Source organism: Bombus affinis, chromosome 12 (genome assembly GCF_024516045.1).
Source record: "Bombus affinis isolate iyBomAffi1 chromosome 12, iyBomAffi1.2, whole genome shotgun sequence".
Classification (NCBI taxonomy): Eukaryota; Metazoa; Arthropoda; class Insecta; order Hymenoptera; family Apidae; genus Bombus; species Bombus affinis.
This window is the reverse complement of record NC_066355.1, coordinates 8,334,772-8,357,696: the sequence shown is the minus strand read 5'-3', so window position 1 is coordinate 8,357,696 and position 22,925 is coordinate 8,334,772. Positions and strand designations below refer to the sequence as shown.

At 40.7% G+C, this 22,925-nt stretch overlaps 1 protein-coding gene across 4 annotated transcripts in view; it reads left to right on the top strand.

The window, feature by feature from the left end:
- The window catches only part of LOC126922672 (protein FAM214A), a 44,432-nt gene extending 21,999 nt beyond the window's left edge, over positions 1-22,433 (top strand). The window contains exons 1-9 of one of the 4 annotated variants that reach the window (XM_050735457.1): positions 10,809-11,258; positions 11,531-11,745; positions 12,249-12,469; positions 12,981-13,203; positions 13,748-13,913; positions 14,405-16,880; positions 17,273-17,594; positions 17,845-18,044; positions 18,680-22,433. In XM_050735457.1, coding sequence (XP_050591414.1) covers positions 11,198-11,258; positions 11,531-11,745; positions 12,249-12,469; positions 12,981-13,203; positions 13,748-13,913; positions 14,405-16,880; positions 17,273-17,594; positions 17,845-18,044; positions 18,680-18,848 — 4,053 coding nt within the window. In that variant the 5' untranslated portion in view covers positions 10,809-11,197 and the 3' untranslated portion in view covers positions 18,849-22,433. Of the gene's footprint in view, positions 1-10,802; positions 11,259-11,530; positions 11,746-12,248; positions 12,470-12,980; positions 13,204-13,663; positions 13,914-14,404; positions 16,881-17,272; positions 17,595-17,844; positions 18,045-18,679 lie in introns of those variants that run through there. The other 3 variants (XM_050735458.1, XM_050735459.1, XM_050735460.1) reach the window with 3 other exon arrangements.
- The last annotated feature ends 492 nt before the right edge of the window (positions 22,434-22,925 follow it).

The following is a 22,925-nucleotide window of genomic DNA, read 5'->3' as shown; positions in this document are numbered from 1 at the left end:
TTACCGCGATATTCGATAAAGTGTAGCTGGCGATACGCGCAAGAACGGCCCTTTTCAACTTCGTTCGCTGCACGTACTTCTTCGGAGAAGAGCTCGGCTGCGAGATTAAGAAGATTATGCTAAGAGCAGTATCTGTTTCTCCGAGTTCTATGTCTGAAGCCAGTTCCTTGGCTTTCAACGTTTGATATTACCATAATATCCTCCCTGACGTCGAACGAAATAAGAAGAAACATCGTAGTAGCTTCTCGGTAAGCTCGAAGAACACTATCGCTCACTGTTATTCGGCCACTTTTTAAACAATTTCAAACGACGACTGTAATTTCTACCTAAATTTACCATTTATGTATTGACTTTCTTTGTAGACTAAACTCAATCTTAATCTACATATAAACGATGAGAAATTGTTCCCAAAGGATAGTGCAAGTTGTAAAAAAATATACCTCGATATAACTTTTACGATTTTTCATTCAACAATAAGCTACTTCGATAAGCTACTTCGCTGCTACCGTAAAAGTTAAATAAGAAATGCTCAACGTTATCGACATATATTTTACCGATACAGTGTAGAAGCCTCGTATCGATACCGATTGTATCGGACGTAGAAATTGATTGCAGCTGCGATTGCAGCAACGTCGATAAGCAAATGATAAATTTACATAAAAATGCTGAATTAATTTCTATACCAAATATGATCAAGACAATGCTCGTTGCTCCAATAATGCGTCATACATATGTATCGACAGCAACAAAGAAACTTTATCTTTTACGGTGCCAGTGAGTGACACAGGATATAAAAGTTGTATCATTGAGATAGTTGCGAACGGTGTTGTGGGTAGTAAAATTCGCGCAGAAATCGATGCTGCGAGTTTAATTGCCGGAATAGAGGGATCGTAGGGATGGGCAGATGCGTTCGAAACGGCTCGTACCATTCGAGATTTTTGTAGTCCCTTTAAATTTGTTGTTGTGTCACGTCCGCAGCCACAGGCTTGTATCTCTTTGCTGCACGTGACGAAAGAAAACAAGGTGCAGTCTGGCCGGTGCAGCAGGTTCGAGATTTCCTGAACGGTTAGTACGTCTTTTAGGGCCGGTGCTGTTCGCCTGCTCCGGCAGGCAATCAATGGAAACGCACGACTCCTTGTTGACAGTTCGCGTTTCTCCATTATTCCCCATGAAAGGGGTTACATTTTCGCAACGGCCGAAACTGCCAGCGACTTTGCCCGGTTTCATTGTGAAGAAAAAAAGAAGAAAACGAAAACCGTCCCCATTGTCTTTCGAAGGCTACGAAAAAGGAGCGAATTCGTCGTTGGTCATCGTTGTTGTCGTCGTCGTTGTTACGCAACTGTGTCAAGCTGAAAGGTAGAATTAATTCCGTATGTTCCTTGGCCCTTTCTCTCTCGCTCTTCGAAAGTTCTTCGCGAGGAATATGTATACCGCGAATGGCAAAAGCATTCGTACAGTTTGCACGTAGAAATAAGAAAAGGAGAGTAAGAATATAAGAATATCGTAAAACGAGAAAAACTGAGCACACGTTTCTTCCGTTTGAATATGTAGAAAATAGTAGTATGGAAGATATTTGTCTTCTTACGTTCGCATTTCGATTGTTGGAAAAATCTCTGTTTATTACCGTAGATCTCGCTACAAACGAATCACGTTCTTCTTTAACGCGTGAACGAGACATTTCTATTGCATTTGCATACTTATCGTCACGATTCGTTTCTCGCGAACCGCGTGATTTCGAATTTTTTATAGACCGGACCGACTCCTCGCGTGTTGTATATCGTCGCGATAAACAGCGGAGTATCGTTAAGGGAAAGAATCTGCTAAATTGGCTGCATTGCACAATAGTTCTCGCGAAGCAGGAATTTATCGTCGAGTAAAAAGAAGAAGCACGAACGCGGTCGAAGTAGCGCTCGTAATTTATACTATCGAATGGGAAAAGGCGATAACTGGTTTCGAGCTTTGCGTAATGACCGTGAAATCGTGTAGCGAATAAAAAGTAGCTCTGCAGAGACGTAGAATCGAGAACAAGCCCAATCAAAGGGGGTATCAAACTCGTGTAAAAATAATAGCAGAATTTAAGGAACGAGGTCAGTTCTCGTTGAACGATCGATCTTCGAGTTTATTTTTCTCAGTCCGTAACTCGCATAACGAACAATCGAAGCGCACGTGATAAATAGCGAGCCAAAATCTGCCACTGTTTTACCATCGACCTTGCCTTTTATTTATTACGCGATCATGTTACTCTTTGGTTTATTAACCCTTACGAAATCTTTCTCTACTCTGTTGGTTAAAAAAGAAACTGATCTTTCGATTGTACAAGCTTTCTCTTATCGAGTTTCCCAAATAAAAAACGTTCAACAAGCGACTTATAGAAATAAACTCGCACGCGATTGCAATAAAGGATTGCATTTTTTAACGAGTCGCTAAAAGAGATACGTACATTACATGTATAGCGATACGTTAATCTTAACGATAGCGATTGAACTTTTTTCCCAATCGAGAGTACAAACAGCGTAATACATCGGTCGCTGATAAATCTGAAAAGAGGAGTTTATAAATAATACAGAAGATTTGCTTGCAGAGGCTTTCCGATTAATCGCAGGCCGACTCCTCTCCATTTTCACATGCGTAATCAGCAGCTCTTTGTCTCCGTTTGGCTTTTTTCGATGCCGCCAGGGTTCTTCAACCTCCGTGCTGGTAATTCCTGCGAAATCAGAGGGGTGAGTGGGCCGCGTCTAGACGCAGCAACCGACGACCCTTTTCTCGAAGGACGAAGGCAGGACAGAAAGGTTTTGTCACGATGACAGTGATCCGTTGTTGGATAAACAGCTGAGTTCTGCTTGAGAAATTATCCGTCCGACGAAAGGGTGGAGGATCGTTCAACGAATAAATATTCCACTTCGAAGATGTTTCGTTCGTCCTTGGTTTAATGTTTTCTGGTTCTTCATACGGTTTTCTATTTTAGCCAACGATTTTCGCTCAGTTCGTTGTGTATCATGATCGATCCGCTTCTTCTCTCTGTGCACCAATTTTGGATTTGATTTCTCGCTGATGAAAATAAAATTGTCGACGGTAAAAGGCGTTCAAACGCAAACCGCTACGATTTCGCTGAATGTTCCTTTTCCTTGCGGTCAGCAGACACCTCCGACTTCCTACGCGGTATCTTCCGGTGGCTGAATACAGCGTGGAAATAAGAAAATCATCGTTTCCAGTTCTCTCAAATCTACCTCGACGAGGAGAGTTCGACGACGCGTGACGTAGGAAGATTTATAGGATTGCCTGGCGAGGTGGTCCGCAATCGTTAGCCTTTTCAGTCTTTGCGACTGATTGTACGGTACATACGTGTTCGGGATTCGCTTCGAGCGAGCCAAGAAAATACTTGCGACCGTAAAAGAGAATATCCTGTTTATCGTCGCTCCCTGCTACACCGATGATATTCCTGTTTCCGACTTGTGTGGGAACGAGTCTCCGAAATTGAACGCTCGCAAAATCCGTTATCCTTCAGAAACTTATTTGTTCGAATGTGAATCGAACTTTATCGTTCGTCGTTTCGTTAACTACCTGTATTGTCCAAAATAATTAGAAAATCGTTTTACGTGTCACCTTGAGTTTCATGTTCGTAAATTTTTAACGGTTTCAACGGATCTTTACGCATCAAGTTAAACACCGTTAGTATACGCCGCGTAAACATGTGTCATTGAAAGCACTGTTAAAGAGTTAGAGCGATATAACGATATACGAAATGTAACGTTGTAATGCTAATGCGCGTTATTGCGGTACGAAGTACGAGATCAGGAATATTTCAATCTAGCAGTAATAGTTAGAAGATATCGTAATACATGCTTCTGCAACTTCCACTACAATTCCGTTTCAAAATGTTCAGCACTCACGTAAGATCTGCAACAGCGAAAAAATTGAATTTATTGCTCGTTGAAGTTCTGGTTTATTGGTCGTTGAAGTTGCAACCGTAAAAATATTACGATAAATTCTAACTATTGCTGGATTTAAATATTCCCCATCTATTTATACCTTGTATCGTAGCAACGCATATTCATTACGTACATCGTTTTTTAGTTACAACTTTTGAACCATGCCTACCGCTCATATCCTTTTTATATCTCATCCAACGGAATATACCGACCGATAACGATTTTTCCATTTTATTTTCAAACGTAAGAAATTGTTCAGCCATAGAAGAATACGATTGGTTGGAAAACAGAGCAAAAAGCGAGTGGAAATGGCGCAGTAGGATTAAGAAAGTTCTCTCGGCTTGCCACAGCTGGAGGAATGTTGTTTTCCACAGCTTAGATGGAATCGGATTTAGAGATGGTTTATTGGTCGGGATGTGCGTGTCCAGAGGCGCGGCCTTAGCGCATTGTGAGGCATGTTAACGAGCTAATTGGTAACGGACCGGTGGCAACAGAAGACGGCCTCGTCCTCATCAATGATTTCCTTCATCGAGCGTGTAAACACGAGCGATTAGGGAAGGAAAACGTGGCTTTACGTGCGCATTATGCATCCGGTTGGCCGGTGATAAGCTCGTATTGCTACGCCTTGGACTCGCGTTGCGAGATTCTCCAGCGGTTTTCGCAACGCCTTTGTCCTCGTTCGAAACGATTCGTCGATTCAGTTATCACGTTTTACTCAAGTTACATTGTCTTTCTTCATTTCAAAACAGCTGACGCACGTCAAATCGAACCAATTTCGATATCGTTATTCGTCCTCCGTCATTATAATTTATCTATTCGCTTACTTTTTCCTGAACATTTCCTTAAAATCAATTATTCTCAACGCAATTCCAGCGACGATAACAACAACAGATCGACCATATTGACCTTTTTACATCTGAAATGTAAATACAATAAAAACCTCGATTTTGAACGTACTACTGGGCAACGGATGCTTAGCTTTCCTTGGGCTAAACCGACTTATCTTGTTGCTTTTACTCAGCCTCTTTCTATTGCCTTTCTTTCCTTCCTATTGTTATTATTTCTCTTCTCCTTTTTCGCTTCTTTATACGACGGTGCGTGCGATTATCTTTGCACGAAACAGGATATTCAACTCGCTTAATAAGTCAAATGAAATAAAGCAAGGACGCCAAAGAAATGCCACCGATAAAAATACAGTGCAAGGTCGCTGAGAAAGAAGTTCGCAGAGATAAAAAAGCAAATGTGGCGCGATACGATACGATTAAAGGAATTAGAAAGGAGCGAGGAAGCGGTCGAAAGTAATTCTACTCGGTTAATTACTTGTCCGGCTAATTTCGCAAAAATCCTTCTTGCCTGCCGGTAGATTTCGCGAAAAGCTTCTTCCGGTGCATAAATGAAAGGGAAACGCGAGTATACGGCTCGCCTTTGTGTCATTTGCTGCGTTTCAGTTGGTAGTTTGGAAACGGGAAATAAAACGTCGAGCTGGCTGGCGCGAATCTTTTGCATTTTTAATGCCCGTTGCCAGCTGCTAATTCCTCGGCTTTTCCTTTGCATTCGTTTCCAGCATACGCTGAACGTTCGTTGAATCGCGAGACATTTATTGCCCCTAAGAGATAAAAGAACGCTGATATTTTGTTAATGAAACGATAACGATGCACACGCTACTACCGATTTCGTCTATAAAAGCACGCTTTCTAATTCGACGCCGCTGACGAGAGCTCCAGCTCACCAGCAATAAGGCGTAATGACGTCGCAGACGTAACAAATTTTACTGTCACGCATTACGATGGATTATCATAGCCGGGAACCTGTAATTTCGCATTTTATTTGCTCCCTGGCTAGCCGGATGTCGCTGATTGTAACCAATTATTTCGGCAACAACGTAGAGTCGATTTATTTTCCACTATGTGCTCTCTACTTTGTCGGAGTTGTACAGTATTTCTGCAACGTTTAACCTCTTGATGATCGTAGAATTACGAAGAATTTCGAATGAGCGATTTCGAGAACAATCGTTTCTCTGTCCCCGAGATTTGCTGAATTTTTAATATCAGAAAATCGAAATCTCCTCGTGAAATAATTTACCGATTGATAATATTAACGATTAATCGGATGATCGATAATTTGTTAAATTTACTTATAAAATTTCAATCGACACAACCGTCCTATTTCTCCAAGTAATAAAAAATTGAACCCATACAGAGTGTGCGTTGGTGTGATCGAAACGATTGCAAGAGCTGGTCTCTATTCCGATTAAAAGGGAATCTGCGCGTCAAAGGGGAAATTTGATATCCGCCGAATTAATATAAAAGATAATCGTCTTCGTTAATATAATTAGTAGGCAGGCCTGGGTGCCGTGTAATTCTGTTAATGCGTTTACGCACGCGTTTCAACCATAAATTTCACGGTTCGTTGTCCGGTACGTGTAAAAGTTAATACGCATTTCGCATATACTTCGCCTGGTCTCTGCCAGCGAATTCGATCGAGCATAAAGCACGATGTGCTTTGTAGTGTTCATTGAACGAAACTTGACTTTCTAAAAGAACGAACGCGTCTTTATCGGATCATAAAGCGTCGACAAACGAATGACAGTTTATCGACGACAAAATGCATATCGAAATGCGATACATGCAATAAGCCAGTTCTTTCCGCTTATTTTACGTACAAGTCGTGCACATTTTTACGTTCTTACCTTTTACGCCAAAACACCGGCCGTACAATCTTTGTATTTTAATTTCTTTTCTCGAAAAATTCTATGGCTCGTTGCTCGTATTTGTACATTGTGCGTTCAAGAATGCGATAGCTGTGCCTTGCTACGTTCTAAGCTTCTCGAGTTCTGTCTATGTTAACTGCCATACGGATGGCGATAATTGATAGTCGTTTAGTTACTAATAATCGCTGCTTGTTTGCTAGTACTCACACAGTCCCCGGTTGTCGAGTTGGTAGATTTTCCTATTAGAATTCCTATTAGAAAGAGCGAAAAATATTGGAAACTTTGGTCCCAGTTCGATGCTCAGAGAGCGTAAAATCTTCCACAACACAGTTGCAAATCTCGCGCAACTCTCGAAGTTCAGATTCCACGTAAGGATTTTGCAACTTGCTTGCTATTGTGTTTCCAAAAGGTTCGCTCTTGTGCGCTTCCTCCTCGACTTTCTCCCTTTTTTTTCCATTGTTTCCTAAACGACCTATTCTTCGGCGAATTCCCAGGATCGGACGATGTTTATTGGAAACGCGCGAAGGTCGAGGTAATTAAGAGCGGATCGCGTTGGTTATATTCGACGACGAGAAAGTACGAAGCGAGTCGCGAAAGTATAAGTTTGGCCGAATAATTCTGAGCAGCTTGTTTACTACGCGCTGGATAATACTGGCGCCAACAAGCCGGTGTTTTCTCAGCTGGACCAGCCAGTGCATTCACACCGTGCTGCACCAGAAGCGCATCGCCCTTTCCCTCAGCCTCCCGTGTCGCTAACTATAATACATGCTTCGTAGCTCGCACGACCTGAGCCTTTTATTCTGTAACGCCAATCCCTTCCTCGCTGCTTTGGCGAAGGTCTTCGACGTTCGAACGGCTTGTCCTCGACCAATGACCAAGCCAAAACCCTTGGCCTCCGCCGCTTTGATCGCGCGGTCAAAGTTTCGCTCAGGATCATTTTGGGTCTCGAGTCGAAATTGCAAGTTTTTCAAGCGTGCTTCTCGAAGCTGTAAACTTGCAAGAGGCGCCAAGTACTTTGCACGCTTTTAGGTATCCCGCAATAGTAATCTTTTGCCACATTTTTCATTTTGCCATGTGCATCGTCGACGATAGATCTGCTTGCATTCTTTGACCGCTTTGGCTCGTCGATCGAAATTGCTAATCTTTCACGCGTGCATGGTGAAGCATCGAACCTTGGAAGAGGAAACGAGTACTTTGATCCTTTGTATCCTATCAAAGATCCTTTTTATCGTCCTTTTCATTTTCGTTGATGCGTATCATCGATGACAAATTCTCTTTCGTTCCTTGATCGTTCTGGACGTCTGATCGGGATTACAAATTTGTAATTTTAACGGAAAAGTAAGAATGCATCTCAAAGAACCGAACGTAGGACAGGAACCTAATATTCCCTGAACTTTAGGTAACAGTATTTTTTTATTACTTTTTAGCATTCGATATGTATCATAGATGAAAGATCTTCTTTTGTGATTCCATTACTTTGGATCTCTCATCGAAATGGCTAATCCTCACGTGTACATCGTAAAGCGTCCGAGCTTGGAACAGGAAACGAGCGCTTGGATCTTCTGTATCCTGTAATAAAACCTCTTTTATTATCTTTTTTATTTCCTTTGTGATTATCGTCGGCGAAAGATTTTCTCTCGTCCTTTGATCACTGCGGGGGCTTCCAATCAAAATTGCAAGTTTTTCGTGAATGTATCTCTGCGAGCTTAGAGCAGTAACCTAATATCCTGAACTTTCTTGTCGGATAACGGCAATTTTTTATTACTTTTTTTTCACTGTTTGATACTTATCACCGATGGAAGATCTGCTCTTGTTCTTTTCAAAGTAACTTGATGTATTACTCTCGGGAAGGTAGCGGATTTTCGACGTCTACTTTTCATCCCTGATCGATCCTCGGCTTTAGCTCAGCTTCATATTCGTTCCATCGTTCTGCCGTTTAAGAAGCTGCGTCTGGCAGTGCCGATTAAAAACACCGTTCGCCAGCCGTCTTCTGGTCAACTTACCTTCCAGGATTTAGAACGAATAATTATACGAGTACGGTGCCGGGTGCTAACAAGATTCCAGCAACGTATTATCGGACGATGCGATTAGAAGCGGTATAAAGCAACTTTTTCTAGCGACTAGATTATTCCAAGACTCTGACGCGACTCGAGCTTAAAAATACTCGATCGTTCCAAGCGATTAGTATACAGTAATCAAGGACTAATCCTTGACTCGTAAAGGGAACGTTGTTCAATCGATATCGATTAGGTCGCAAATCATTTTGATCGTTTTTTCTTTATAAAATAAAGAGCGTCTCGATAGCGCAGGTTGTCTCTTAATCCTGGATAGCGTCTCTCGAAGGATTTCGCCAAGGGTTACGAACTTTTTGCGCATGACACCCGAGTACGATCACCCTCGTGGAGCCCCACAAGCTCTCCCTTGTACACAGACCCTCGACACACGTGAAAGACGCCAAGTGTGAGAGGCAGTGCCGCGCAGTTCTTTATTCAAATTCTTCATAGTGCGAGCGCGAGTCGCGCCAGCTCCTGCTCTGTGGCTCTCGGCAATTTTTCGCGTCGCCTAATCGCGAGTCTAGTCTCAGTGCACGGACGTAATCGTTTCATTTGCTACTCGAACAACATATGTCCGCGACAGATTCGCGCGATTACGGCGGCGAAATCATCGCGGGGGTTGAAGTTATCGTCGGTGAAATTTCCATAGCGACAGCGACGTTTTTCTTGCGATCTTATTGATTTTTCTACCTTGGTTTCGTCGTTTTGATTTTTCCATGTATATATAATATCATCTTATCGATCGAATGATTCCTTTGCTTTCCTTGCCAATCGCGTTACGTTCTGAGAAAATGAAACGGACCTTTGTTCCACTCGGTCGTTGAGTTTCTCTCTCGATGAATGGATAAGATTTTCTATATTTTAAGAATATTTTCTACCTTTCCTACGTTCTACGTTTAATCTTAAAATACTGCAGTTCCTTCGTATTTTGTACAATTGCAGAGACCAAGCGAAAGAAATAGCGATACGATCGTTGAAAAGTAGAATTCAGCGGATTAGCAGGAATCTTGTAACGTTGTCGCTCTGCCCTCGAAATAGAAGTTCAACTTGTAATTAGTTACAATTAAGAATGTCACTCGTAATTAATTACTCGAATGGTACAAAGCCCCGTGGAATTAAAGAAGAGTGGCGAAATATGCAATACTTTGGCTGGACGAACAGCAAGGAGCAACTACTCTAAACATAGTTTCATAGTGCGAAGCGTAGAACGTTTCTGGATGAGATATTTCTCTCGTCAAACCGTAAGCTCGTTCTCAAGTATCTTCCACGAGATTTATCGAATTTCAGTGAAAAGTGAGTTACATTTTCCGAGAAATTTTCGTCTTTTCCATCGATGAATAGCGCACACCAGTAAAGTATTCTGTGTTCGTTCGCTCGAATGCTGAAACGCTCGGAGGAAAGTGGCGAGGAAGCCAATCCGGTTGGTCGCTTTCGCCGCATATGGCGGCGGGCAAAGTTATAAATAATGCCCATCGCCCTCCTGCGTATTCACCTTTACATAATGACCGGCAGAAGACGGACGACGAAATCTCGGATCGGATGTCGGGCAAAAAGAAACGAGAAAAATCGTACGAAAGCCTGACCATCATATCTGTGCAGCCGATATCTCGATGCCCTACAAGCGCAATTTTCTATGCTTCTATGCGTTTACATGCCTTGTTTTCACACGCTCCGGCGATTAGTGGTTTTTCCTATAGGAAACTTGTTGATCTGGAGGAGAAGCAGATCGAAGGGAACATTTTATTATCGCAGAACTCCGTACAACAAAGTTCGATGGCTATTAGCATTTTAGTTTTGTAAATTGAAGCGCGCTAAATGATTTTATGTGTACATATTTGGATAGTAAGGTTCGATGAAACTTTGATTCGGGTTATTTGAAATTGGTGAAAGTTTCTCGAGTCTACGGCTCTTTTAGGACGTCGTTGTTTGCGAGGTGGAAATATTAAAAAAAAAAAAAAAAAAAAATGACGATTAACAGAACAGTGAATTCAATAAGAAACGGTCACAATGTCTGACATCGTTCGTCAGACAATTGTTCGGTAGGTTAAACCTTTTGCATTCTCTCTGGATAATCTCCGACTGAATCGCATCTTTGGAGAATTCCTTAGGTTTAAAGAAGATAAGAAGGAAGCGTCGTTGATATTGAAACGTTGAAAGTGCCCCGATTAAATGAGAAATGAGTTAGAGACATGAAAAATTGAAAGACCATAGTGGGATTAAATTAATGGATCAATGGAGTACAGAAGAACGGAATGAACGTAAACTGTTGTATTCGTGGTGATTCACAAAGAAACGAAAAGACAATGGTGACTGGCGTCAGTTCTCGCTCTAAACGCGGCCAGTTTGGACAGCAAAGTTCGTGTCTCCGATAAGAAGATCGCGCAAAAGCTACCTGAGCCTAGTTCGAAGGATGGTCCGTTGCGGTAGCGCGCTTAAGATTAACGATAGCGGAGTTCGTGCGCGAATCGTTCCAGTTTTCATTCCCTCGAGAGCTGCTCTCGAAAATGTCCACGATCTTATTGCAGTGCGTTGGAAATTGTTTCCAGAGAAGGAGAATGCGCACAGGTTCGTGTTCGCGCTGGTTTCCTCTGGAAAACCATTATTCCAATGGTCGAACGCTTTTACGATTTATCAATCGCGCATCCCTGTTGCTTCAAACATTTTTTAAACGCCTTTTAAAAATCTTTTCTCTCGATTTCTTATTAAAGAAACTTGATCGATGAAGAAATTTAATTTTTATTTTTTTTTTGATTACTGATACAAAACTATTGAGTAATACATGGAAATAATATCGAATAAATTTCGTTGCTAATGATAAATGTTCATTTTCGTTGCAGGTATGCACTGCCTAGGTGCGGTGACAGGAGGCATTCCCAGCCCAGATGGGGTTGGCGGTCGGGGTGGCATTCTTAGCGTGTTCCGAGCCCTTGGAGTCCTGGTGTGCGAAGGGAGGATTCAGGGCCCTCCACGTGGCTACAAAGAGGGCCCACATTGTGCAGCGCCTATGCAGTCGGTGCCTAATGACCACGTGTGCGAAGAAGATAATTACTTGGTAAGAAAATTGTTCTCGTAATCTTTTCCACGATATCTAAACCGCTTCTCCAAGAACATACAGTGGCGAGCGTATAAATAAGGAAACAACAACTACTGGTAATCTTAATTGTATCACGAGGCATTCTGTTCTCATTCTTTATTACAACACAGGATTTAAAAATACGTATAAATACAGAATGATCGTCGAACGTTTACTTGCAGTAATAATTAGAAACCAGCTGTATTTCTACTTAGTTTTACAGTAGAATATTTAAGAATACATTTCCTATGGGCTGAAGCGTTGTTTCAAATTTTTATTTCGAATAATAATTACAGACCGAATTAAGTCAGCTTTGTAAAATAAACGTGTTCCCTATTTATGTGCTGGCCACTGTGCCCTTTGTTTCGATAACAGAATGACGTCGTTAAATCGTTTCCTCTTCTATTGAAAACGAAGTAATTAAAATTTCTACAGACAATGGTTTTCTCATTTGCCTTTCTTTTTTCATATAATCTGTGCAGTGCGATCGATATCTTGTACTGATTCGAGAGATCGCCGATCGTATTGCAATTGGTTCGTTCCTGTCCATCGAGGTGGTGTTGTGCAGCAACTGTCCGTGCGGTTTGGCCAAATCTACGTGCAAGAACCCGATCTGCACTGTGCCGTCCTTATCAATCTCACCATGGCAACAAGCGTCGGAGATGCTGCTGGAGTATTGGTGTGTTTGCGTCGTTCCCAGCAAGTAAGTGTGCCAATCAGTTGCTCTAGACTATTTATTTCAACGATAATAGCATACGTAACTAATCCCTCTTGACAAACAAATTTTCCCTCGATTCGTTCGCGAAATTGATCGTACTTTTATAAGAGAAAAACACGTTGCAACGCAAATATAATATGTTTATATATGAAAATTATAATCTATGTATAATTATATTTTCTACAAAGTGTATAGTTATCTTAGTATAAGAGATATTGTACCACGAAGATCAATAACATTCAATGGTTGAAATAATTGGCTCAACTGAATGCAATTAAATGTAATTCATTTAACTTGGTACTTTATACGATAGACGTATTAACGATTTTATTAAAGACTTTCTTTACCGATACTTTTGAACGTGGATGTATGACCCGGCGAGTGGTTAAGTGGATCATGCTGATTAATTTTCTATAAAATAAATTATATCTAGTGTGTTATAAAAATATCTTTTTTTTTTTTGCCACTAACAAATCGAACGAATAACAATGTTCAGGAGCCCAGAGACGATGAACTTCTACGGTTTATATCAGGCAGTCCGTTCACGACTTCACTTCAGCCAAGTCGCTGCATGGTGGTCCAGGAGCAACGGTGTCGATCCCAGTTACATCGTGACGAGAGTGGTGCCATATAACGAAGAAAATCTGAGGAAGTTCCGGGAATCTCCCGTGGAGCACACGTTCCCCTTAGCTGGCCAGGGAGATGGAAATTCTATAAAAGTAAAAGAATCGATTCTTATCATTTATCAGCGTCGTTTTAAATAGTCCGCTTATACCATTAATCCAGGAACATTGTCATCAATTGGGAAACGAAAAGTTGAACTGTCTGTGATATCGATTAACATATCCTTCTCACGTTCGATGTTCCTTTATTCTCACATTACACGTTCCATGAAAATCATTGTCTCTTTTATATTCGCGTTGAAACATATTACGAGCGAAAGCTCGTTGGATGAAGATATAGATGCGCTTAATCGATCCAAGGATTCCCTGGCAAGCAATAGCTCGCTGGGAACGCTCGAAATGATGCGTTTGACTCACGATAAAGGCGAGGTCAATGTTCCTCGAACTGTCCATGTAATTCGCATGGTGGTTCTCTCGTCCACGTACTCAGAGTACCTTCCACGGTTCTATTCTGGTGGTTCGAGGACACTAACGAATGCCTACTTTTAACCAGCAGATGAGTCACCGGCTACCCAATCTCGTTCCAAGTACCGCGACTGCATTTAATGGAGCTGAAGAGGATTTCTCGTGTAAATTTTAGGTCACCGTGTGGGCACTGCCGAGGATGGAAGAGGTGCCGATTCTCACCTGTCCGTTGCATCCGATCAAAGAGAAAGACGAGGAGGGTGTAGCGAGGGCTTTGACACCTACCAAGGCTATCCCGGTTCCGAGCGCTGCGCAAAATCCCGAAGCCCTTGTCTTGCCTGGTAATGAGGGGAATTGGAATCGATCAGCGTAATATTTCGACGTTCGAGTATCACCTTCCGAGTGTCTCAGTTTATGTACATTTGGTCATATACCGAACTATCATCTTGTCATATTTTTATATTAAATAAGTGGGTAACCTCATATCGTTTCTCGGTTCTGTTTTCTTAAATCCTTCGCGACCATAAATACGTACATGTGTACATATATCGCTGACTCGATATCGTCATTGCGACCCTAAGATATTTCGTAATGACGACATCGTGTTACCGAGATATCTTGTCCCTAGTTGCGAAAGGGTTAATTATATTACAAAGCATAAGTTTCTTCTCTTTCTTCGCTTCTTTAAATTGTTATTAAATTAGCAAAATGTGTTCCTTCCTTTATGCTTTTTCAAATTGTTAATAAATCAGCGAAGATGATGCTCGAAATACGTCCATTACGATACTGAAGCTAGAATATGTCGTGAAACAAGTATGTTTTATTGGAACAGCTCTGGTGGACGACAGATTGCAAACGCCTTGCAACAAGCCCGGCAAACATCATTGTCCCTGCGACGAGGAGGACGTTCCACCGCCATCACCAGCGATTCCACGACAGAACCGCGAGAGAAAGCGTCGTCGATCTCTTCCGTGTGGTCCAACAGACGCAAATTCCTGCGTTACGGTTCAACCGATGCCTCTTCCCTCGGTACAGGAAGCTGTAACGCAAGAATCGAAGAAAGACAGTCAGAGCTCGAGCTATCCGAAATGTTCCACCGAGATCTCGATCAATCGCGGTATTAAATTTGTGCAAGGCCAAAACTGCAAATTCGAGGAGAACAGCATCAGGAATAGGAAGAACCTAAACTCAGATAATCTGGAGCGGTGTTTTAAGACGCAGCTGAGCATCGACGGGCGAGATGAGAACACCGAGAAACGGTACAAACGAACGATCGACGATCCTGACGTAAAATCGTTGTCGAATTCTAAAGATAAACAGTGCAATTTAGAGAAGAAGCAGAAAGAACGAGAAATAAAGTCGGAGAAGAATGGGATATTTGAGAATCTGATACCGTTCAATTCGTCGCTGCCGTGGTCATTTGTTGAGTCTTGGAATAATAGTAACGCAAATGGCAAGTGCGCTTCTCAGAGCTTGCAGGGAAACAAGGAAACTTATTTCAACGACTCTGAGAGAATCTACAAAGCGCCAGTCAGCAAGGATTCGAGTCTCGTGATCAATCCCTTTAGGCAACCCAGTCCTTTCCACGAATCAAATCCAGGCCCATCGACGAATAATCGTTTAAAGCAGGATTCCGTTAACTCCACTTGCATGGTGCATCAAAGCTGTGTCAAGTTGTCGAATTCTGGAGCGATGTCGTCTGGACAAGAAGCTTTGGACACGGATTCGGACAGGGGCGTCAATAACAAAGGGAGATCCAGAAAGGATTTGAGTCAATTAATATCCAAGCTGTCGTTTCCTGACGATAAGGAGAGAACAAAAGAGGAAGGAGGTTTCTTGGATTGGTTCACCAAGGTTCCTGGACGAGTTCTCGGAGTCACGCCAAACATCAGCTACATAGAGAATAAGGTGAAAGTTACGAATTTGAAGAGTCAGGAGCAACACGGAAACGAAGTGAGATTTAAAAATTGCAATTTGGAGTTGAGCCAGCAGGAATTCGACGAAGTTCTGGCTGTTTTGAGAGCTAGAACACCGTCTGAACGTAAGAGGACAAGTGTCAAGACGGTAAAGAGACGAGAGAAGCCAGAGAAAGCAGTGGAAGATGGATCGGTCAAGCTGGTAACGAAGTGCGGGAATGTGGAGAGTAACGAATGCTCGACAAATAATTTGGTGAACCGTGCCAAGTCCTGCGAAAGTTGCAATCACAAGTTATGTAGGAAAAACGACCAACAAGCTTTAGAGAAAACCAATTTCACTGAAATCTATAGCAATAAGAACATTTACAATCCCCAGAAACGCGAGAAGCTGGATAGCGATGAATCGGACGAGAATCTACAGGCGATCAAATGCAATAATTCCGAGAAGAGGAAGAACGACACTATGGATTGTCTGCAGAACGTGTCGAACAAGGCGGATATATTATTGGGAGCAATTTTGCGAACCAGCAAAGACCGAGGGAACCAGTCGCAGGTTCCTTGTGGGACCAAATCGAGGTCCGCGTTGGCAATGGTCATCGACGAAATGGAAAGCAATCGAAATAACGTGGCCAACGAGAAGTATCAGGAACAGAAACTGCCAATGGAGGATGAGAAGTCTCTGCCAATGGCGTTCAACAAGAGATTTAATCGGTTCCGACAGCTTTTCAAAAAGGAGCACGAGAAGAAATTAACTTCGATAGAGGATAATCCGCAGGATGCGATCCAACAGATCGGTCAACGTTCGTTCATATACAACAACGTCCAACCAAGCTTACACGATCCAAAGAACTTCAGGGATAGCAAAGCGAAGAGAAGGATAAATTTCCCGAACATTGCCGAAGAGATGGAGAAGCGTGACGCGAGCCCCGATCCTTCAGAGCTTAGTACAAATGGCGCACATCAAAACTCACGTATCTATAGTACAAATTACAAGAAGGATAGCTGCGACTACGACGAAGTCGAGACGTCCAAATGGCAAAATAGACTGCATAGTACAAACGACGAAGATAGTATAACCGAGCACGAGGAGGAGGAAGAAGATGAAACTGTATCGAAGCTTTGCAAAGATTCCGTTCCGAGTGTCGGGAAGAAAAATCGAAATTATAGTCTAGGTAAAGACAACGTTATCACGGAGGAGGACGAAACAATGGACAAGGTGGTTCCGACAGCCATCGAACAAGAAAGATTCCGACGATCATTGGAAAACGCAGCTTCGATGGTATTCCATAGTAGAACCGGTTTACCATTGACATCCAGTCCAGCTCCATTGAGAAGAGGCAGCTGTTGTTTCGATTACGATAGTAGTCTGAATACCGTCTCCTCAAAAAGAAGGTACGAATCGAAGAAGCAGGTAAAAAATACGACAAATCACATTTTAAATTCGATATTTTCCTCGTCAGCCAATTTTATATACGGTACAAGAACATGAGGTGTAACGGTCCGTGATGATTGTTGTTGTTCGGAGTAATTGTAGCTCTGTCTGTAGATGTCACTGCTGGGGTACTGTTGTTTTCCTTCCATTGTTGACACGTAGAAGAAAAATCGGACTCCGGTCGCCGGGATTCGAATCCGAGTTTCGAACGTTCGTAACGTAATGTGCTAACCACTGTGCTGCCGTCATCCGACACTAGTCAGTGTCGAGTGATGGTATTTGGCTTGTCGAGTGTCGCCACAAACATATCGGTGAAAAGATTCCTCTAGTTGAAACGAGCTTTTTGTTTCAGTGCTCTGTTCGAGTTGAACACTCCACCAAGTCCAGGTGCGGTGTCTTTGGAAGAAACAGACAGAGAGACCGAGAATCTCGGGGAAGGAGATGAGACACCAAAAAGACGTACGACTTCTCGCAGTAGACCGCAGAGTCATGCTCTTCTAGGCAGCTTCGAGGAATCAGCTTTAAATGGTAGACTCGAACCTGTGTCCACCGTTCACGGGTTCACGGCCGAATTAGGTGCCAGCGGTTCCTTCTGTCCGAAACATCGAAAGCTTCCAGTCACTGTGTTCTTCTATACGCTCGGTGACAATGATAAAGTTTCTACGCCCTATCTCGTACGTACATCTTGTATTCTTTACTTTTCTATTTCATTTGGGTTTTGTTATTTGTTCTTCTTTTTATCTGTTTTTTTTTCTTTTTTTTCTTTTATAATATTGGACTATTACGAATTGGCAATTTTTCATCTTTTGCTGTGTTTTTTTTTAGATTAAAAGGAATTTTGTTGTTATCATTGTTGTGTTTGAATGATATATTTAGAAATGTAACGGGACATTGATGAAACAAACTCCTGTTACTTTTGCATAGGCACATATTAATTTGGGCAAAAAGGGCTACCAAGTACCAAGAAGCGGTACTATTCAAGTAACGCTTCTCAATCCTTTGGGTACAGTCGTTAAGATGTTCGTAGTACTATACGATCTTTCTGATATGCCACCACGATCTCATACTTTTTTACGTCAGAGAACACTGCGGGACAAAACACTACGCTACCTCGTACATCTTAGGTGCGTACATTTCAGTTTCTGTCAGAGACGACGAATTTTGTTCGTTTTCTAAACATTGAAATTTTAATTATCCATGATCGAGGGATGATCCCTCGTTAATTACAGTTTTAAAGATTTCATGCCCAGTGTTCCTAACAATAATCGAGGCTTCCTCGTGCGAATTTCTTTATAGATAATAAATAAATAATATTTCAGAATAACAATATATACATCTAAATCTTTTTGCAGAATTTTATTAATATTAATTAAACTGTTAAACTGTTAACATTAATTAAATTAGTATTAACGAAATTTCATGTAAAATTGTAGAATATTAAAATAGTAAAGTTTAACAATTTCGAAATTTTAATATTCTAAAGAATAAGTAGCCAACAATTTGTAGCTTGTCAATTCACTAATATTATTAATTGTTTAATTATGATACAAGAGACTCCTGGAAGCCACGATTGTTGATTTTTCTCTTTTTAAACCATCCTTTTTTCTGTAACGATCTTCGCTATTTTACGCTTTTCTATTGCTCTCTTCTGTAACTAACTGAATCTTCACCGACTCTCTACCTGTCAATATGCAACTAACACTCGCATGCATCCAGAGATCGCTGTACCGCCACGTTAAAGTCAAATATTTCATTTCAGATTTATGTCCGGTAAGTCTGGCCGGATTTATCTGCATACGGACATTCGTATGATCATTTGTCGCAAGTCCGACGTTGACACGGCGTCGGATTTTGGGTCAGAGCCACCAAAGGAACTACGAAGCTACATCCATGGTCCTACCAATCCGAAATTTTCGCCAAGGTGCTGAGCCACGTGGCTCTTTCCATGGGGTTGCTGTCAGTCACTCCGCTCGCCTAGTCCCCTTCACGCAGAGGTTTAGCAGAGACCAGATTTTGTTTTTAGAATTCCAAACAGATCTTCTCGAAATGATGCCTGAGAAATCTTTCACATCAGCGAAGAATGATCGTGAAAAGGAGTTGATAGAAAATCTTTGCGAATATGGCCTTTTCAAGAGGAGGACAGAAGATTGTAAAAAAGAAGAAGAAGAAAATGTCCAGCTGGAGAAAGATTTTTGTAGTAAAGTAAGACTATCCTTCGCATAAAGAAGGTATATTGGCGGTCCTTAGTAGGGCATTCATATTTTGAGATTATTTTCGCGAAGAATATGAGAAGGCAAGGTAACAGTTTGGAGAAAAATGTTTGCAGGAAATTTCAGAAGAAAAGATTGTTTTTCGTAAATGTAACGTTTCAGATTTGTAAGGAAAAAGAGGCATATGTTAAGGGGCATATTGCGAGCCGCTTTAGTAAGAATTATTTTGCTTATTGTTTAGCTACAATTTATTTTCTTTCTTCTCAAATTGCCGGTAATGCTATCTTCAACGCGGAAAAAGAAGGCGTATGTTAATTTCAGCTTACAATGATTTCTTTCGGTTTTAGTTTTCTTGCGAATCGAAATTTTTAGTTCAATTGAATGAATTATTGTTTTTCGTTGAATTGAATTTGTACGCTGTACGCATTCTCGGATTTTCGGCGACGGTTGTCGCTTTGAATTTTTGTCTTTCATATTTCTCGCGTTCGAACGCATTCGTACGCATACGGAAACGAATAAGGTTTCCCGTTGTCCCGAGTTCGTCGATTTAATTATAAGATAGACGATCTCTTTGCTAGGCCATCTCTCTGATTTATTGTTGTAAATATAAGTCATATGTAAAAGTCGATTAAGAATTTTTTAAACGGGATGATACTGTCATATGTGTGTAGCACTCTACGTTAGTAAAAGAAAGAAGTAAAAAAAAGAGAGAAGGAAGAAGAAATAAGTGATACGAGCATAGAAAATATCAAGAATCAGGTCTCTCGTTGACATTTAAAAGAATCCTCAAACTATTGTACAAATGCTAAACAGAGAACTATGTGATCTAGGAAATCGTTTAAAGTGTAATTTAAATAGATACCATTTATCGATTCGTTGATATTTTCAGAAGAAAATTGAAAGACGGTTGACATCGTCGTTTATTTTATTAAAAAAAAAGCAACAAGAGAAAGAAAAAGACAGAGAAACAGAGAGAGAGAGAGAGAGAGGGATAAAGAGAGAAAGAAAAATGTAAGAAGGCACTTTCGTGTGAAATGATGTAGTTTGCGAATCAACGAGTGGCTGGATTACAAGACTTTTCCTGCTCGAAGAAAAAGAATCATTATTTACACGTATAAACAGAACACAATCTTGTGTCCGTAGCACTGTGATGAATATTTTGATAGACTATAAAGAGTAATTATATTACAAAGTATCTATTTGAGTAGTGAATATGTCCTAGATTAATTAATAATCATACTAATGTCGTATGAGGAATGTAACCGAGCGTAACTACTAACCGTAAAAAAAAAAAAATTTCACATACACTTCGCAGTTACACGGCGCTCATTATTGTCTCTGTATTAAATGACCGTACGTTTCCCTTATTTTTCTACGCGCATGAGAGAACAGAAATCAATAAGAAAACAGAAAGATAATTTAGGAAGTAAAAACTATTCGCATTCGCACGAAAACCGCTTGAATTTCACCTGAAGGATCACTCGTTGACTTTTCTTTCATCGCGAAACTTCATTAATTCGTCGTTTAACTTATCAGCGCCTTCTGCGACTTCTGTCAGATGAAAAATTGTCGAATTTTTTTTAGATCTACGTACGACCAAATTTGCTATTTAAATGAGATGTCGATTCAGGTGAATTTTCGGGCATTCGTTATGCTCGCTCTTATTAAAAGTAGAATTCGATTAACTTGACACGGTGGAGACACGTAAACGTAACAGATGGATTTTGTGATTCTTTCAAAGAGATTTGTCTTTCAGAACGAGAAATATGTTGTGTACTCTTACGTATGCTGACGAGTACGTTTACGTCGATCCACGTCGATAATACTTCGCCTGAATCATACGAGAATATCACTTAAAATTCACTGGTCGATGAAGAATTAAACTGTTTTAACGTTGCAAAAGTTTTCGTAGCACGTGTATTGTACGGCAAGGAAATATAGAGTGTGTAATCACTGCCATGCTGTAAATACATTGTAGCATAGATGAATCGTTGAATAACAATTTAAGGGGGTTTTAGCAATAGTTGTTTGCCTGATCGAGAAATCCCATTTGAACAAAAGCAGAAAGCAAAAGCGGGGTCCATTGAAAAATCTCTAAAAATCACGGGAAATCGCGTCTTCTTCTCTGTTGTTTTTCCACTTTAAAATCATCACTTCCACGACACAATGAGTAATTCCTTTTTGCCCAAAGTATTGGATGTCTGTTGCCAACCGATCGAAAGCGAATTTTTTTTTTTTCAATTGGATCTCGCTTGTGGGACAATTAGAAAAACGAAGTGCACACGCTGCGAATTTTAGTAGCATATTTTCCCACATCATTGAAAAGTCGCTTGGTAGCTTTAACAGGGAGATCTCAACGATGCGTGTAATTAATTTTCATACGACGGAAATTGAACGAAAAATATGTGCAATTCATTAGTGTACCTTTCTTGAAAAAATTCATGGAGATAGGAGGAGAATACGAATATTGTATTTTTGGAATTTGCAATCGAGAGATGACTAACTTGTACACTAACTTGTAGGACGCGCACTAAGAATTTTATTATTGTGATAAACTTTTGTCGGAATAATGGTTCGTAATTACTTCGAAGTCGAAACGCATTCTCTTGTTGCTGGAAAAGGGGGACGAGTTAAGTCGACGGTGCCAAACTTAACAAGAAAAGGAAACTGAGGAAAAGATAGGCTTTTGAAAGCGCTCGACGACGCAAACGTTTCGAATCCAACAGCTTCGATCACTATTTTAACTTTTATTTCTCGGCCATAAAAGATTTTATTTTATTCTTCATAATTACTTCCATTTCGTTTTATCAATTTTCTCCAATGTGTTTTAGTTTTTGTTTTCATTCGATTACATTTTAAAGCGTTTTCTTTAATGGAAGTTATTTTTTATTGCCAGTATATAATTTTAATTACCAAACGTCGACGTGGCTAGAACCTGATTTGTAAATTATCATCGATTGTTCGGTCTCTCGATAATTGAAAGAAAAGAAAAAAAGTAAACAGCAAGAAAACGAAGATGAGCACCGTTCGATCAATGATAATTGCGAACTTTATTTGTCAATGCTAATTGTAGAATGTTTTGTTGAGTCAATTGTTGTCACCTGAATACATTGATGGACGCCAGACATGTACATAGGGTAGTGTTATTTTATAAATGAAAATTATTGTTATTATTAAGATACACTTTTTATTATTTTTAGCGAGCGAAGCGTGAGGTCAGAGAGAAACATTTGTCGAGAGCGAACTCATACTTATGGTACGCATGGCCAAACGTAATAAAACTACAGCAATGCATTACAACAATTGTTCTGTGTGTTTACTTGATAGACCAGTAATTTCCATCGAAGCCTTGTATGCTGTATTGATGTCAAACCGAATTAGATTCTTCGAATTCATTCACGCATAACCGTTTAATATTAAACTATGAAAGAATGACATTATCCATTTTTATCTTGTAATATATTTATTAACAATGTTTACAAGTGTTCACTCGCGTTACTCGCGCGAATGCCCCTACAGTCTATAATTATAACTCGAAACTGTCTTCTAGACAAATATTAATCCGAGTGCTCTAGAAATTTAGAATTATATACACGGAGAAACACATACAGAGTATACTCGCAGCTACACTGTGAAATCATTTCGCGAATCGAGTTCCACGGAAAACATATTCGTAGAAACGACGTCGTTCCTTCGACGGGATATAATTGTCGCGTCACAGTGTAACGAGTTCAGGAATAGCTAGCAATTCTCTTAAAATTTTTTTCCCTCTATGATAGTCACTCTCGTTTGAAG